This window comes from Poecilia latipinna, unplaced genomic scaffold (genome assembly GCF_001443285.1).
Source record: "Poecilia latipinna isolate Pla-1442-1.1 unplaced genomic scaffold, P_latipinna-1.0 Scaffold1575, whole genome shotgun sequence".
Classification (NCBI taxonomy): Eukaryota; Metazoa; Chordata; class Actinopteri; order Cyprinodontiformes; family Poeciliidae; genus Poecilia; species Poecilia latipinna.
Genome location: NW_015114191.1, coordinates 44,975 through 63,135, shown reverse-complemented (window position 1 = coordinate 63,135; position 18,161 = coordinate 44,975). Strand labels below are relative to the sequence as shown.

General features: G+C 37.7%; 1 protein-coding gene across 3 annotated transcripts in view; it reads left to right on the top strand.

Moving 5' to 3' along the window:
• LOC106963742 (low-density lipoprotein receptor-related protein 8-like) overlaps positions 1-18,161 on the top strand; it is a 109,398-nt gene that overhangs the window by 67,011 nt on the left and 24,226 nt on the right. For all 3 annotated transcript variants that reach the window (XM_015058816.1, XM_015058817.1, XM_015058815.1), the window contains exons 6-9: positions 2,770-2,892; positions 4,720-4,842; positions 11,220-11,339; positions 13,444-13,569. In XM_015058816.1, the coding sequence (XP_014914302.1) occupies positions 2,770-2,892; positions 4,720-4,842; positions 11,220-11,339; positions 13,444-13,569 (492 nt within the window). The remainder of the gene's footprint in view (positions 1-2,769; positions 2,893-4,719; positions 4,843-11,219; positions 11,340-13,443; positions 13,570-18,161) is intronic.

Sequence of the window (18,161 nt, the reverse complement as noted above, 5' to 3'; positions counted from 1 at the left end):
TTTATAGTAAACTGAGAAGGTCAGTCTTCATAAAGTTTTTATGTGGCATTAATTAGAGGTGGCATTAACTGCATCGATTATCATTTGTCATGAAAAATATATAATAGTAAGAATTTTGAATTATTGTAACAGAAGAAAACACTGTATGAGTGCAAATGTTATTTTTTTTCTATTTTTTTTATGTTTGTTCCAACTAGATCATTTAAAAAAAATCTATATATTTTAAAATATGATTAAATGCAGCTTAGTGATAAAAAGCCCACTTTTTTAAGCGTTTCTTTTTTAAATGGCTTCCTCTAAAGTCTATCTAGAATGGGAATGTTTTTCAAAAACAATAATTGTTTATGGTGCTAAGAATACATACAGTATAGCACAACAGCAACTGTTTTATCATAATTTTTTGCAGTTATCACAATAGCACCACAAGATATTGCAATAAAATTGTGAGTCCATATTGCCCACTCCTAGTATTAATGAAAACTGTCCTGAGAACAACATCTACTATAATATAGATATTTATTAGGGGTTTTGAAAGAAAGTGTGCACACCTTTAAGAGTCTGCACATGTGTCTTCATCCAAGTTTAGTAATATTTAGTCTCTTTTAAACATCTTGCTTTGGTTAGAATTTCTTCTGTTTACCTTGGCACATTACCATTTGAGTTTCCACAGTGTGTGCACAAACGGCTCCTGTAGCGTGAAACAGCGTGAGCATTAGAGTCCACTTCCACAACTACAACTGTCCAACTCTGCAGCAGCTTTTTCTAAACTGCAGGACAGAAACTTGACAGAACAGAACCCTCTTATCTCATAGTTTTTTTTTTTGGTAGCCACAGTCCTAACACACACAGCATTTATACACACTGCTTCTGAAGGAGAGAGATTCTGCCGTACAGATGATAGCACCAGAGCTCATTGCTCTAAAACCCTTTTGCTCAGCGAGATATTTCTACATTTGAAGCAGTTGCACACAAAGAAGGATTTGATTAGCAACAGATAAATTAACTGGAGAGTGTGATGTCATGCGTCTGTCACGTACACAAGCACACACCAAAACAAGTATATTATCAGCAAAGCATGCTCATTTATGGATGATAGCTTGCTATTGAATTAATATATTAACCATTTTATTGCTCACATTCTGCTTTAGGTTAATGCGTGACCAGAGCTACTCTCCCTTTATGAAAAAAGTAGAAGTTTTTACAGCGTAATAAGCCCTGTGGAAATGGATGAGCTCCTATGAAACTGAAGCTTAACTTTTAAAGTGGCAGTATTGTGTCAAGTCGACTTTTTTGAGCTATAATGCTATAATGTTACTTCTTCATCAAAAACAGACCTGGAGTGCTGATTTGATTATTTCACGCATGTTTGAGAAATCCTTTAATCTCTTGCGGTAACCATTCAGCTGTGGACAATGCCTGGGTGGACGTAGCCCCACCTTCAAAGACGAAGCTCCTCCTTTGAGCTTTCAAGCTTCCCAACTTTAGCTCCTCCAGACTAGTCAGCAGCAGTTAGCAAACATCTGGTGTAACTGCTTAGCTTGTAATAGCAGCTGTTTCTCAGTGCAACGATGGTTAAAACGTTAAATTATTAAGGAGAAGTGATGTGACTTCCTGAAGGCAGTCTTCCAGAATGAGCAGATTTTAAAGAGGATATAAAATTTCATATTTGATGTATATGGCACCTTTGTAACAACTGAAGTGAACATAGTTCCTTGGTTGTGCTATAAAATGGCACTATGTGCCTGGAAAACACATAATCCTGTCCCTTTAAATTTGTCTTCTTCAATATTTCTGCTAAATAACAATGAGAGGATGAAGTGATGAGGCAGGAATCCCAGCGCCCAAAGCTCTCACCAAGCCAAAGTGTGAAACTCAGATATGTCCTTCCGCTCGTTACGGAGATGTGCAGCGAGCTTGTCTGACAAACCGTCATGGTGTGTGGTGTCGTCTTTGCAGCGTTTGCAAGAGACTGAGGTGCTCAGGTTTAAATTAGGAACACATTTCTGGTACACTCACTCACTTTCAGGATCTACTTAAGGAGTTATCTGTCAGAAAAATGTAATTTTCTACAGAAATATTTCAGATTAGAGACACTGATCAATATGTTTCCCCTGTTATTGCTTTTTTTATGTCATGGATCTCTATGAAACATCATTTATTTACAGATCTCCACTCTGATATTGATGTTTCACCACAGCACAATACAGAAGAAGATCTGCTGTGTCCGTCTACGTTGAGGCATCAACACAGACATTCCCTCTGTCCTGGTCTTATCTTATAAGACTAAATCATATCCCAAGAGTCATAGATATTGCTTTTTAATGGGGTTCAGAAGGGAGTTCTGCTGTTGATAAAAAGCTGCTCTGGTCTTGGGATAATAATGAATTTGGGTTTGGTCTCAACCTGCCTCCTTCTTTTGGCTTCTACATTAAAATTCATTCATCATGCGACCCTGGGTTGACATTTCCTGGGCTGCATCAAACTCTGAACGAAATTAGCATAGCTGAAGTATGTAATTACTCAATTCTGCTGATTTTTATACATGCCTTCTGGAGATTATCTTTTGAAATTACCTTATTGACACAGTCTCAGAAGCAAAGAGAAATGGAAAACTAGTTATGGGTAAAATGTAAGAAAAAGGATTTGATCCATTAATGTCAGAACATGAATCCCATTTTGTAAAAAAAAAATAAAAAAAAAAAATAAAATATATATATATATATACACACACACACACATAATGTTTCTCTCTCTCTCCTTCTCTAACAGCTCTGCTGACATGTCGACCTGATGAGTTTCAGTGCGGTGATGGTTCCTGTATCCACGGTACCAAACAGTGCAACAAGGTCCACGACTGTCCTGACCACAGCGACGAGTCCGGCTGCGTCAACGGTGGGTCTCTGAGGCTGGATAAATCACCGCTTCATTTACACCAAGTGAATGGTTACATCACGGTTACCTGGGAAACACACAGTACCAGGATGTGCTACATAAGGAAAGGAAGTTGGCAGGACAATGTTAAGCTTGGGACAACTAAGCTAGCTCACAATACACTGTCGTAGCCACCAAAAGAAAAAAAAAATCAGGCTTGTGAATATAATAACATATTTATGTAAATATGTGAATCATTTTAATAGATACTGGCTAAGCTGCACAAGAACTGGTTTCACTGGCAGATTATTTCACAAGGAACATGGGAAAAATGTTTTGTTAAAAGTGAAATAATCTACAATGGAATAAATACTTTTTCATCAATATTAAGGAATTATTGACTTTAAACAAGCTGCTATATCTAACGAAAACTGTACTTGTAAGTTAGTTTTATCTTATTTCAAGTGTACTAAGATATTTGCACTAGAAACTAGTCCAAAAAAAAACTTGGTAAGTTTTTTGTGTTTTTAATCACTTGAAAAAATGCAAAATGTAAAGTCTTGGCATTTTTCAACTGGTCTTAAAATTTTGATCAGGAGTCTAAGCATGCTGTCACGAAGCAAAAATAGTTCAGATGGTATTTGTGAATTAACTTGTAGTAATTGAACATTCATTCATAGCAAGGAAGGACTTTTTTCCTACCTCACTGAAGAGTTCAGGATCTTAAAATGTGCCAATATTATTGCTGTAAAAATGGGCGTAAAAATCTCATCAGTACAACGTGACCTTATTGCCAATAAAATAGTTATTAAAAATAACGAGTACAGTACTGATCAAAGTGACATTGTCACAATTAGTTGCAATTTCTGCCTGCTGGGAATGGAACAAGATTGAGTTTATCAGCCCCAAAGTTCCTCTGTGCTGTCTGAATCAGAGGAAATTCATTATCACAGGCGTAAATACATCCTTCTATCACATACCACAAAGGGTTACTGTCGATACAAACAGAGCTGCTGCTGATGGTTCACAGTTATCGTACTACTTGGACAAATGCTGCCAAGTCTCACCGGAAACTTAAAAGAGCAACAGGCAAACCTCATTGATTCGCAGCACAGCAGCTGTGCTGCCGGGTCCGTGAGATTGTTTACAGTGAGGTGCCACCTTGTTGAGTAGGTGGATACATTCAGTCTGTTGCTTTCAGCTCTCTAATTAAAAGCTCAGTTCAGCAGCCTTTTGTTCCATTATCTAAAACAAACTCAGTACTTCACAAATGCAGAAAACATCCGTTGTTTGGTTTAAATTCATCCCAGCAGGTTCTGTTAAATGCGAGAACAAATGATTTATTATGAATCTGTGAGGCTGACATTAGTTGGACAGAATTACCTTGGGTGCATTTAACAGACCATTTAAAGCTATATCGTAATGCCAGCTACGCAGAGAGGTAACGAAAGTGTGAAGACTACAAACCAAGATGAAGAAGCTGTTAAAGGGGTTGTAATAATGACGGCAGGTTGTGTGGTATATCGACTCAGACAGGACCCTGTGTAAACCAGTCTCCTAAGTTCCTCTTTTTATGGATAATTTATCAGCTTCCTGCAAACTAAGAGGGTAGGGAAAGTGAAATTCACAAGAGGAGGTGAGAAAGATAAAAAAGTAACGTTAAATTTTTAATATTGTAACTTTTTTGTGTAGTTGCATGCAAACTTGAGTTGGAAAAATTTTCATGTTTACTTATTTAATGTTTTTTTAAGTACATTGCCCTTTTTTACTGTCTCAAGCAAAACATTAATATTTTAAATGTGTGATTTACAGAAGCTGATCTCTACTTTTTTTTTTTTTTTGCTGTAGCCACAAAATGCGAAGGGCCCCTGAAGTTTCAGTGTAAGAACGGAGAGTGTATCGACAGCTCCAAGGTGTGTGACTCTGTCAAGGACTGCAAGGACCGCTCGGATGAGCCTAAAAAAGAGTGTGGTAAGATGTTGTTTATGTTAGAGACTGCTTGTGTGAACTTTTATTATTTCTGTCTTTGATAAAATAATTATAATTATACTGATTCATGAGAGAGTACAAACCCACTGGGTCTAGAATGAGTGTTTCTTCATACAAAGGAGTCTAGACATTTCATTTGCACACATTACACCAACAGAGTGCTTATTAAATGGCTCCTGTTAACAAACTGACCAGTCACTTTATTCATTTATTTTTCGTTTTCAATTACTTATACAAATAGTGCATCATGGCAGCATCTCATTAAATTTATGCATCTAGAAGATGAAGAAGGTTTGAAGTTTAGAGCAGCCATCACAGCAAGGAAAAAGAGGGATTTAAGTGACTTTGTACGCGGCATGGTTGATGGGTATTTTAGAGTATTGTAGAGACTTCTGATCTGGGATTTTTTTTATGCTCAACATTCTTGGGTTTACAGAGAGAAAGACAGGAAGATATCCTACGAGAGCAGTGGTGTTAACACAGATTTCTGGTTGATGTCAGAAGTCTTAGGAAAATTACTTATTAGAGTTGGTGGCTTTCTATGATCTCAAAGGACAACTTATTACAACCAACATATGAGGAATACCACCTATAGACAGCCACATTCTTGCTCAGGAAGAGTATGGCTGCAGATCAGCGATTCGCTTCTTTGCACAGACGATTTGAACCTTGAAGGAGATGAGCTACAGCAGCAGAACACCACACTGAGAGCCACATTTGTCATATAATGGCTGGAAACTGAGACTACACTTCACACAAGGCCACCATGATTAGAACGTAAGAGATGTGGAAAATGTGGGGGCTCGTCTGGGATCAGAACTAAATGTAAATGGATGGAAAAATTGATTCATCCTACTTTATATCAGTGCCTCAGTTTGGTGTTGGTTTCTTTGTACCAATTAAGCACAGTTGAAAAGCTTCAGTCTACTTCAGTACACTGGTGATCATTTCCAGCGATTTATGACCACATTATTACCATATCACAAAGCTCAAATGATGCCCAATTTGTGTTTTTGGAGCATACAGTGAGTTCACTGTACTCCACAGTCACTGGATCTCAATTCAATGGATGGAAAAATAGATGGAAAAAGAGATTTCCCTCTCTGCTGCAAATGCTTGATAATATAGCTTCAATATGGACTCAAATATCTGAGCACTATTTTAGACACCTTGTGGAATCTATGCTAAGGTGAATTAAAGCAGTAGGGAAGGCAAAGTTTTCATCATACAGTGACCAACACAATATGATTCCTTTGAGAAATTTGTCTAAAAATAATCAAAAATGCTAAAACAGACATGCTCAATTTGGTCAAAGTGATATTCATTAAACAAAACATGTTGGTTTTTTGGATATCCATGATTTCAATTCCAGTATAAGAAAGTAAGAAACAGACCTCCAGCTTCTTGCGAGGACATTTCCTCTGAGGAATCTAAAAATCTATGTGGGGAAAAGTGACAGGTACCAGAGCAGACTGACCTCTGCCAGGAAATGAAATTATAGAACCGAGACCAGCATTGCAGAGCGTAATTCCCTTCACCCTCTCCATCTCCTCTACCTCGTCCCCTCACATTCTCAGCTCATTAAAAGCATGTCCACACACACGCAGGCACACACACCTCGCTCATCTCTGCGCTCGCTCAGCCATTTGCGTCCAAGATGTTCCACATCTAAATCACACGCGGAAAACAAGACGCTTTTGATTCGAACTGCGACGCAAAACTCTTCCTTTCAGATGCTAAAAACAATGCATTTCCTAAAGTGCTCAGGCAAATGCTTTACCATCTCACCAAAAATAATGACATATCACCGCTGTTATGTTGCTCATTATTTAACACTGTTCATTCATGTTAACAGATTCACTGTGCAGGATAGATTTAGGAAGAAGGGAAAAAAAGAGATGTGATGTTTTCTCAGTGATGGGGGTGGGGAAGGGATCTGGCCTGTAAATCTTCTTGGTGGAAAGAGCAGTTTCTGTTTTCACACATGGATTCTCTCAGGCAGAGGCGGAGGGGGGGGCTTCATGCCCCTCCTGAACTCACAGGATTGAGTGAGAGCTCACAGGCAGCTACGTCTTGCTCTTTTTTCCTTTATCTTGGGTCCATTTTCAGCTGACAGTAGGAGGATAGATTGTGTTGCCGCCACTCATTCAGTCAATTTACAGAAGAGAATTTAACAGCAGGTCGGTCTGTTGGCGGCAACACAAAGCAAACGGCGAAAATTACACGACCAAATTTTTTACTTTCAATTGATAGAAAAGTTCGACTTTCAATCAGATCTCGTCCTCCCCAGTCTCCGCATTGTCGAGGCATTACCTGTGGTTCCCGGCGGTCTCTCGGTGTGGCTTTTAGCAAATTCAGCAGGTCTGCTGGCTCCACGTCAAATCTACAAAGCATCTCACCCACTTTCGGCACGTTGTTTTGATTTTTCCGGCTTGCAGCTTCTGTTTTGCCTCGCTCTAAACCAATCTCAAAAAGATCAATAGTCCCCCACTCACTGTCTGTTCAGAACCAGAGTCTGCAATTACATGGTAAACCTCATAGCTCAGGAGGCGATGTGACGCTTTTACCAGTTAAAGAGAATGGAGACTAAGGACCCGAAGCAAAGCCAACACTGACTTCATAATTATCAGAAAATCCACATCTCGTAAATTCCTGGTGTACATCATTAACTCATGTGACGATAGGAAATCAGGGCATTATTTCTTATTTTCTGCTCTTCCCAAGAGCCATAAAAAATACCTCTAGCGTGGAAAAAATGTCTTCCTTCAATTTTCCGTTCCGTCTTTGTCCTGTTCGGGGTGACAGCAAGGTTGGTGCCTGTCCTAGGTGTTACCATGTGAGAGAGGAGAGATAGAAGTCTGGATGGTGGCTGAGGTTTTAAGGCAGCGATGGGCAATCCTGGTCCTCGAGGCCTGGAGTTGCCCACCCCTGCTTTAAGGAGCGTCCATGGCTGAAATCCAGTAATTTGTCTTGTCTCAACACTCATCCTATGTGTTACAGTTCCTATCTGACATGAGACGATCTATGTTTCCCATCATGGTATGTCTAACTTTTTAGCTGGTGCTATTGCTAAAAAGCAATACCAGTGTTCCCTTTTTGTGTTTTCATAAATGGAAAATAAAAACAGGGTGTCTGATGTATGATCCAGGAAACATAAGCAATCCTCTGAATAATCAAATCAACCAATCAAGTTTATTTAATGGCACATTTCAGCAACAAATCAGTTAAAAGTGCTTCACATCATAAAAACACAAAAATAAAAAGTCATAAAAACACAATACGGTCACAAATTGAGAAAGCAGTTGCACACACATTACAGTTCGCCCAGTGACATCATCAAAATTATTGATACATATCAAATAAGTTGGCCATTTTTGCAGTTTTCTGGAAGTTTGTTCCAGATTTGTGGCACATAGAAGCTGAATGTTGCTTTTCTGTTTGTAGACCGGAGATATCAAATTAGAATCATGATTTAAATGACCATGTAGGTTTTTATCAAATAAAAAAAGTGAGAATGTGGAAACATAACCCATGAAAGCCATGCAAACCCAAAATCTTAACCGTAGACCTTTTCATTTAATAAGCACGGAGCAGCGTATCTCGGCAACCATCAAGAGAATTTACCTGCATAAAGACATTAACAGCACAGACTTGAATTCCAACATTTCCTGTGTTGATGAACATTGAATACTATCTGGAACATTTTCATAGAATTTCTGAAAAAAGTTTGTGCACCCTTAAATAAGCATGTTACCACAATCTTATGATGTGTGTGAAGCTGTGAAAAACTAAATGTATTTTTAGAAAATGGTAGTTACAGTGTGTGTGAAGTCGTCTTGCAAATGAATCAGAAATAGAATTTATTTTATTGTGCATGAAGAAAGCACAACGAAATTTTAAAAATGGCAACTCTCGAAGACAAGTCGAATAACAATAAATTAATAATACATAAGTAGATCTCAATAAACATAAAAACAATAAACAAGAACAGTATAAATAAAAACAGAACAATCGGGATGTTAAGGAAAACTAAATAAGTGACATGGTTCCAGTGGGGTTTTTTTCTGTAAACCTTATGAATGTGAATTTTAGATAAGCAGTTTACTAGATATATTTCGATAGGTGAAAGTGTTTATTCTGTTTACTGTGTACTTCTTTTGTCTAATGGAGTTTCATCTTGGCACCATTCACTTTTACTCTGGGGAGTAAGCTGATGCTGAGCTTCGGTTTGGCTAAGTTGTCGACTAACTCTCAGAAACACACGCACGCGCGCTCACACACACACACACACACACACACTAAAGTTTAGCTTTCAAGAGCCGATAAGAAGCTCACTAGTTATTGACAAATGTGTAACTCTAGATTAGGTAGTCGCACTTCTGATGGAGTTAAATACTCTATGATTGAGGAGGCAGCTTCTCTTGCTGCTTAGTCCATTTTTCTTTTATCAACCCTCTCCAGCTGCTCGTTGTGCAGTTGCGCTTTTGCTCTGTGAAAACCAATCCAGTGTGTCAACGTTTTTCACTTTTTGTTAGGGTCACTCATTTAAGGATTAGAAGAAAAAACACAAGTGTGCTGAAGACTTGAATAAATCACGTGCATGCAAGGATATTTTATAAATTCAAGATGATGTGAAGCAACGTAATGCTTCCTTCACTTGCATTTTCATTTCGCATTGAGCAGTTTTTGTTCCATCAACTGCTTTGCTAAATTCAGTTGAGTTTTTGTCAATAGCGGCAACAAATATAGTCTGAAAGCATTTTACAGAAAAAAAAATGCAACTCTCTCATGTAGATTAAAAGCCATTAGCTGCATTTTCATTACAGACATATGCAAAACTTTGTTGATATTCCACAAATGTTGAAACCCCCCACTCCCCATAATTTTGCAATTGCTGTTTCCATTAAATACGAAACACAATTAAAATCACATGTAACTAAGTTTGTTCACACGATAAACCATTAAAAAACATGCTGCGCCACGGACTTCCCGTTGTTCCCTCAGCACTAACATTAGTTTTTTTTGTCATCACTCATGATGTGAATAAAGTGTTTCCATTTTTGACAAGGCCAAAAAAAACACACCTCATCTTAGCGCTAAAGCTTTTATAGAAAAAATGTTGTTTTGTTGAAATTGAGTGTTTCCATTTAGCAAATTGTTTTATCAAAGGTTTATAATTTTAGTAAAGGGAAGTGTAGCTAATGATATGCTTTGGTCCTAAATAAGACAAATGAAGCTCGGTTTATTTTCCACATTGGCTAAAGTGTTTCCATCCAGAGTGCATCAAGTTGTTAACTTGTAGCATTCACTCCTGATGAACATGTGGTGACGGAGGAGAGGAAAGACTGCCGTTTAACTGGAAGAAACCTAGCTCTGCCTTCGAGACGCAGTTTCCAAGCTTCCGCCTCACAGAGCAGCTTTCCTCCATCTTTCAGCTCCTTCAGACTAGCCAGCAGCAATTAGCAAACACCTGGTGGAACTGTGCATCAGATGAGCACATTATTGGAGCTACTTCTCTGAATGAAACTGGTAAAAACATTGTTAAAGGGTTAATAGAGGAGCCATGTTGTGATGACTTCCTGAAGGCAGAGTTTCAGTAAGAGCAGGAGTTTCTTAAAGAGACAGTGACCCAATTTCAAGTAATTAAATTACTAAGGGAAATTTCTTTTAACTCATATTTGATATAATTAGCATTTTTTAACAACTGAAGGTAACATAGTTACTTTATTTATGCTACAAAATATCATCATATGTGCCTATAAAACACATAACACTGCCCCTTTTACACTCTGTAGAAGGAAACGCTTTGTTCAGCAGAACTCAACTAATTTTTTTGTCTAGGAGAGAAACAGAACAACGGGGTCAAGTGTTCTACATTAAAAATAAAGCGGGCCATTGGTGGTGTATCCCATATTTCAGCTTTTGTAATTTTTAGGATTACCGTGTCGCAAATCAAACGGAGTACCTGTTTAATTTAGCTGCCCCCCTTTACTTCTGTGACAGATCCTCCTGGGGCTTGTTCGATTCTCAGTTTGCAGCATTAAAGCCCCTCCACACACACACACACACACACACACATTTCATATCCCAACAGATGGGACTGGTTTTCAATTAACCAGCTCCCCTTATGTGCCGTAGTGGCGTCTCTTTGAGGCCGTCTCTACTTTGGAGAGCGTCTGATAAGCATTACAAAAGGACAAGATGGTACAAAAGTCAAGATGAAGGACTTTTTTTTTTTCTCTTATAAGCGGGTTAGAGTCGTTTTTCAAAAAGTTGACCTGCAAGTTGATTACATCGTGCCTGGCTCTCCTGTAACTCTTTGCATCAGAACGCTGTCTTCTCCTTGTCTTACCTCACAGGGTTGAACGAGTGTATGATCAATAACGGTGGCTGTTCCCACGTCTGCATGGACAGGCCAATCGGCTTCGAGTGCCAGTGTCCCACTGGCTACCAGCTGCTGGACAAAAAGACCTGTGGAGGTAAAACTGGACGGATGTTAAACACCTTGACATCAACAGAGCCTCAAAAAACATAAAACATAGGAATGCACAATATTATCGGTATGTTATCGGTATCGGCTGTTATTAGTTGTAAAAATTAATATCAGACGTCGGCCATTCGGTCAAAATAATTCACCGATATAAAAGGCGTTGCTTTCATATGACTGCAGCACAACATCAAATTTACACTGTTTGAGTGCCGTGAATAATTTTGACATTAAATATAATGCAAGTTGAAAATGTTGCATAATTTCCGGCCTCCTTTTTAGCATTTGCATTTGGTAGCAGGCTAAATTGTCAACGATAATGCAGTGTTTTAATTACGGAGTAGAGAAAGCCACGTAGTTTCAGTAAGTAGGTATAGGAAAAAAAATATCGGTATTGGTTATTTGCCAAATGAGTTTTAGTAAATCGCCATATCAGATATCGACCAAAAATCCAATATTGTGGGTCCATAAAAAAAGACCCAACTAAACTTTATCATATTTTTATGGATTATTGTGTGATAGCTTGTTGTTTTATTTCTTTATTTTATATTTAGATTGTGTATAAATTGCAATATCACACTTATGTATATGATGATATATAAATTTCTAGATGAACAGAAAGAGTGCAAGAATTATGGAAAAGTTGGAACAATTAGGCAATTGTTTAAAACAAAACGAAGCAAAATAAATATTTTTTTCACCTTTATACAAAATTCAAAATTGTGGAAAAGAATTTAATGTTTAACTTCTCTCCAAACACATCTATCCTGTGGTGAAAAGTGGTGGTGGCAGCGGCGAGCAGCGGGGAAGATTTTCTTCAGCAGGACCAGAGAAACTGTTCAGAGTTGATGGGAAGATGGATGATGGTGATAAATGCAGGGCAACCCTGGAAGAAAATAAAAATCTGGAGACTGGAAAACAACACTAAATATGCAGCCAGACGTTGATTATTTTTTCCTTCAACTTTGCATTCATGATTTGTATTGTGTTGGGCACTTCGCAGAGCTTAGACGTCCTTGAATAGCCCACTTAAAAAACGGCAGTCAATGTTAATTCTGCACACAAAGTAGAATATTATGTCTTTATTTTGAAAAATCAATTTTTGTTTTGAGAGCAGCTTTTGTTAAATGTAATATATGATATGTAAAGCACCCTTCTAGAGCCCTCCATCAGTGCAGCATTGTAAGCAAGCTCGCCACCAATAAAGATTGCAATTGATTCTCAGAAGAAACACTGGATGCAGAAATGCTGATTTTTTTTTTTTTATATCAACACAAAGACCTAATTTTTTGCTTAAAATAAAACCAGGGATGCTCCCAGTTGGTGGAATACCCAGACTTTTTTTCCAGAATTGGAAACAAAATTTAGATGATTGTAAAAATACATGAAAGTAAAAAATGAGGGTTGTACATTTATGAAAACCATTTTTAAATATAGTAAAATAATATGTGAAGTTTCAGCTATTTGCCTTGTTGTTCATTGGCGTTGTGTGCTGTTGCTGAGAAGATAAAATTCTATTTAAAATGTATTGTTTCATACTTAATTGAACAAATTGTGTTCGGCCAACGGTATGGCTCCTAGGAACAGTCATAGTTGCAGTTGTGGGAGAAGAAAATAATTGGTACACTCCTGGTTTTTAACATAAAATCCCAGTAAGCAACAGTGAAGTTTTAACAGATTTAGCATGAGAAGAGGTGAAAACGTTTGAGGTGTGAATACTTTTCAAAAGGCATCATAAGAAGCAGCCGGCTGACTGCTGACAAAGCCCGTTTAAATGTTTGCTGCTTTTCTAGCCGGACTGCTCTTCATTCCCACAAGGAACCAGATGCACTTTCTATGCTCTCACACGTTCACACACGCATAACACATTTTCATACCCTTCCCCAACCCATCACACCCAGCGCAACCCAAAGAAAAAGGTGTTTAAAAAGAAAGGTCAGATGTGTCGTTCTTTCTTTCCTCATATGATCTGTGCTTTCCCATCGACAAAAGTCATCAACAAGCATCAGTTCTTAACAATTATCACACGACAAGAATGGTCGTCATTTCTGTTCAGCTCTGCCACTGATAGCGTCTGTTTCTTGCCTTCTTCACAGACATCAACGAGTGCGAGAACCCTGACGCTTGCAGCCAGATATGCATCAACTACAAGGGAGATTTTAAGTGCGAGTGTTACGAAGGATATGAGATGGACCTGGTCACTAAGACTTGCAAGGCTGAAGGTGAGTCACAACAACTTACAGAAATGTAAAAAAAAAATTAGGATACGTTCACACCAGCCCCGTTTAGTCTGCTTTAATCTGAATAGTGTTTGTTTGCCTAGAACCTATGGTTCGATTCGGGAGGTTGTGAATGTGCAGTCGAACTCTGATGTGGACCAAAAAAGCAAACTCTGGTCTGCCTAAAAACCTCGGCCTCTGTTTGGTGAAGTGAACTCTGGTGTGGTTTGAATGCAAATGTGGATACTAGTGGACCAGAGAACGCTCCAAAAGCAGGAAGCAAACTATAGTGCAGGGCATTCTGGGTAAACGCAACCAAAACAAACAAGTGTCTATTGCTACTGGGAGAAATGGCTCATGTTCTTTTGCCAAACACAAAACGCATACGAGTGTGTGTGGGTATGGATGTATATATCTGGACATATGTAAACCCAGATAAAATGGGAAATGAATTAACCTATTATTATTATTATTTTATTTAATAACGAAGGTACATCTGAAAACATGTTTCTTACTTCTTCCTTCTTCTTTTCGAGCATGTTAAGATTATAGTAGTACAAAAATGTATTTTGCATTCCTAATTCATATGTTTTATCTTCTACTTCTATCACGTTGACACATTGCAGTGTGAAAGTGAACCACACCAGTTGAAAATGTAACAAATGTTGCAGTCTTGCAATTAAACAGTCTACCGGACAATCAGGTGAAAACACCCCAGTAACAAGTGTTTATGATGGGACAAATAAAATTCGTAGTTGAGTTTTTAATATTACAGGTCATAACTTCTACAGATGGAATTTAGCTAATTTTATGTATGTGTTTCCTTTGATAAGTAGGAAAGTCTGTTGTTTTACTGATAACAAAACAGTCTGAGCAGTTGCTCATTAGTGGACCCAATCACTCGTTTGTACTGCAGCGTCAAACCCTCTGCTTCATATAATCACAAACATCTTTCTGCAATTACAGTCTTATCACCACTTTGCAGCTGTTTGTGTACCTAAAAACATAAAAATGGCGAGCACGATTAGAGCAGCCAGCCTTGTTTTTTTTTTCTCACTGGCCAACTCCATCCTCTGGCTCTCATCACTTTAGAGTTTCCTGAGTGACACCCTGATGTGTTTAGCCATGCTGAACATTTATAAATAGGCATATCAACTCTTCAGGGGTACCTGGCAGATCTAGGTGGAGGGAAATTACATCAATTTAGTCAATTTAGTTTGAGGATGCTGATAAATGTTAGGTGACAAGGGGGGAACGGAGTGAACTTCTTCAAAGTACCTTGGTGCTCATTGGCTTTCAGCCACGACTCGAGGCTGAGAAGAACGCCGTTGTGTTCCAAGTTCACGCCTCATTTAATGAGCAGAAAACGGTGAACTGGATTAATCACATTCATTTGTAAGTACTTTTATTTTGTTTAATAAAAATGCAGCTAATATCCCATGACTTTTTTCACACTGTATCACACATTTTGATCTATATTATATTTTATATATGTCAATTATAGTGTATAATTTTAAAGTGTGAGAAAAAAAAAACAGAAATCTGAAAAGTGTGCTGTGAATTTCATATTTAACCACATTTTCTCTGATAAACATGCATGTATTATAGTCAAACTTCCCAGACTTGATTTCGGTAGAAGCTGTATTTAGTCCAGGGGTGTCCAAAGTCCTAAATTTTCTCTTTATTGCTCAGAACTGACAAAAAATATTTTATTGTTTTAAATGGAGATCTTTAAAATTTTACTGAGTGCGAAAGAAAAAAGAAATAAGGCAGAACCCTTATTCAACGTTTTGGATCAACGATAATTAGCATTTCTATTTCCAGCAAAACAAAATTGACTTCTTAACTCATTAAAGTATTACACAATTTTATTGTTGAGTAGGTATAATAAAAAGTTTTTGTTTTGTTTGTTTTTTCATGCTCTTTTTTGTCCTTTTTTTACCTCCTTATTTTCTGGTCTGAGAGTCAATTTAAAAGTTTGTTCACCCCTGACTTAGACCTAATTTATGAGTCAGTGACACATTTGTTTCTAGTTGTGGGAGCTATGTAGCCCTATGTATGTTGTCTAGGTTTAAACCAAGCAAAACTGGCTGGTAAAAGTGGTCTAAGCTAAGACTTAAACAATTCATAAGATCCACAAAGAAGGCTGTGAAGACGGCAGAAGCCTCAGAAAGCACAACCTGGAGCTCAAAGTCTGACATGTTGCAGCTTTTAAAAGGGCCCTGGTGCAGAGAATATTGTAGAACAGAATGTTTATTAATAATGGAACAAAAGGAAAGACTTGCAGGGGAATAGCAGGTCGTACAGGACGTGGAACGGGGCAGAGCAGCCAACAGGAAAACGGAAGAATCCAGCTATGAATAACGAGACCAGCGGCTTTCAATACTGGAGGAGGGAGAGGAAAGGAGAAAAGTGGCCGGCTGAGCGGTGGTAAATGATAACCAAGTAGAAGCTGAACTTGGAATCAAAGAAAGTACAATCAAAAGGTAGAAAGTAACAATAATGGCATAAGGAAATTAAATCAAAATAAAGAATAATGATAATAATAATAAAAACTAAACAGAAATGAACTTGCATTATTTCTTTTCTTCCGTACTGATACTGTGGTAATAATTTCAATGTGTAGAAATAACTATCTTCTTTTGTCTGTAGAAAATTGAGAGAACAGCAGTAAAACGGGTGAGATATTGCATTTTTTTCAGCTATTGCAGTGGATAGTAGATATTAATAATCCAGAGGTCCTGAGATTGAGAGTCACCACTGATGCAAGTCAGTCTTGCCCACAAACGGTGTGCATTTAGACTTCTGCCACCTGTAAAATAAAAATTTCCAACCAAGTCAGTTGGGACATTTATTAACCTTCTAAAATCTTCTTAGATTTATTTTCAATAAACTAAATGCTTGCTGGTTTTTATTCTTAAAACCCAGCTGTTCTGTGAGGGACAGTTGGGTTAAAAGTTGGGCTATAAAACAAGATCCAGAGGTGGAAAAGTCTAACTGGACACCATTCAGGCCGTCATCAAATCAATGGAAAGACAGTGGCAAAATTGCAAATCTACCAAAACATGGACGTCCACCTACACTGGACTCAAAACATTTTTATGTGCTTGGGTAAAGTACATATTGTCAGTCCTATAACTGACAATTTGTGACAAAACTTTAAAAAAAAAATGTTATTCAAGCACTGACTTAAGGTAGGTTTAGACTCAGAAGGACTGAATACAGACACAGTGCAGTTCTCAATTTGCAGTAATCCTGAAAACCTCGCATTATCCCTCCAAATCAAATCATTACACTGCTTTGTTTTAGTCAGTTGCCTAAAATCCCAGTAAAATCTAGTAATATTGGTGGTTAAAGCATGACTGAAAAAATAAAAGCATCTGTTGGGTATGAAAATGTTTGCAGGGCACAATATACAGTATGCGGTTATAAACTGCCTTTTTTATTTCAGAGTGTGAGATGAAGTGTTAGGGAATGGCAGACAATGCAGCAGCTGCTGTTGTTGAGGCAATAAAAAAACGAAAACTCCACCTCAGTACTGACAGCCCATGACTCCAGCATGGCAGCAATTTCCCCCTTAGAGACTTTTGAGATGACAGTGTAATGACTAGTTTTTTTTTTTTTTTTGCTTTATTTTTTTGGAGCACTGGGCCCAACACCATCCTGTCAGTGTTCAGTTTCGGCCCGGGTAGAGGAAGGAAAGGGCAGAAATGGAGAGAAAGTGTTGGATAACAATACTACACTGAGGTTGTGACACAAACTGTCAAATGGGGGAGCTAAGGACTGTAAAGTATTAATGAGAAATTGGTTAAGACATAAAAGACGTGTGCACAATAAACCATCAGTCAACAAAGCAAAGGAATTTTACACTTCTGATTATTTCATCCACATTTTCGTTGACATTTTCTGTAGCACAACTTGAAGGTCAGTAATTATATTGAGGTCAGTAAAATATATTGATGGATTGCCATAGAAACACAGTATTTATCTGTGATTTGATTTACGGCTGAAGCCTTGTATCAATCAGCCTAAGCTGTGCTTAGTGTTTGGAGTTAATTAGCACATGTAGGCATACAAACACCCTCATATTAATGTTATTTCTTTAGTATATTATGTTTTTTTTTTTACTAATGGGATCAACTGGTTCTGGGGACTGAAAATATAAATGACTATAAATGGAATTAATTTGTGGCCAACTTCAGATTGTAGATTTTGTAAAACTGACCTGACAATGCTATTTTTTATTTTAACAAATTAAGATTTTTTTTTAAATACAGCTAAATACTTAGTTTTCAGATAGACATATCCATACATTAAACCAAAGTAAAAGGAGATGCAGTATATGTCATTTACTCTGGTACAAGACATATCATGTCTCACTAATTTTCAAGTACATCACAAGATATTTAGTTCTGCAAGAACAGTGTAAAATGACTAATTGTTGAGTCAAGGGGAAAAAATTAACTTGATGCACTGAAATGCTAAAATTTTTATTATGTATGTGTAATGAATGATGACTCCGTTCATTCCTTATAGCAGTGGTTCCCAAACTTTTTCTTCTGCGCGCCCCCCCCCTCCCCCCCCCAGTGGTTTCC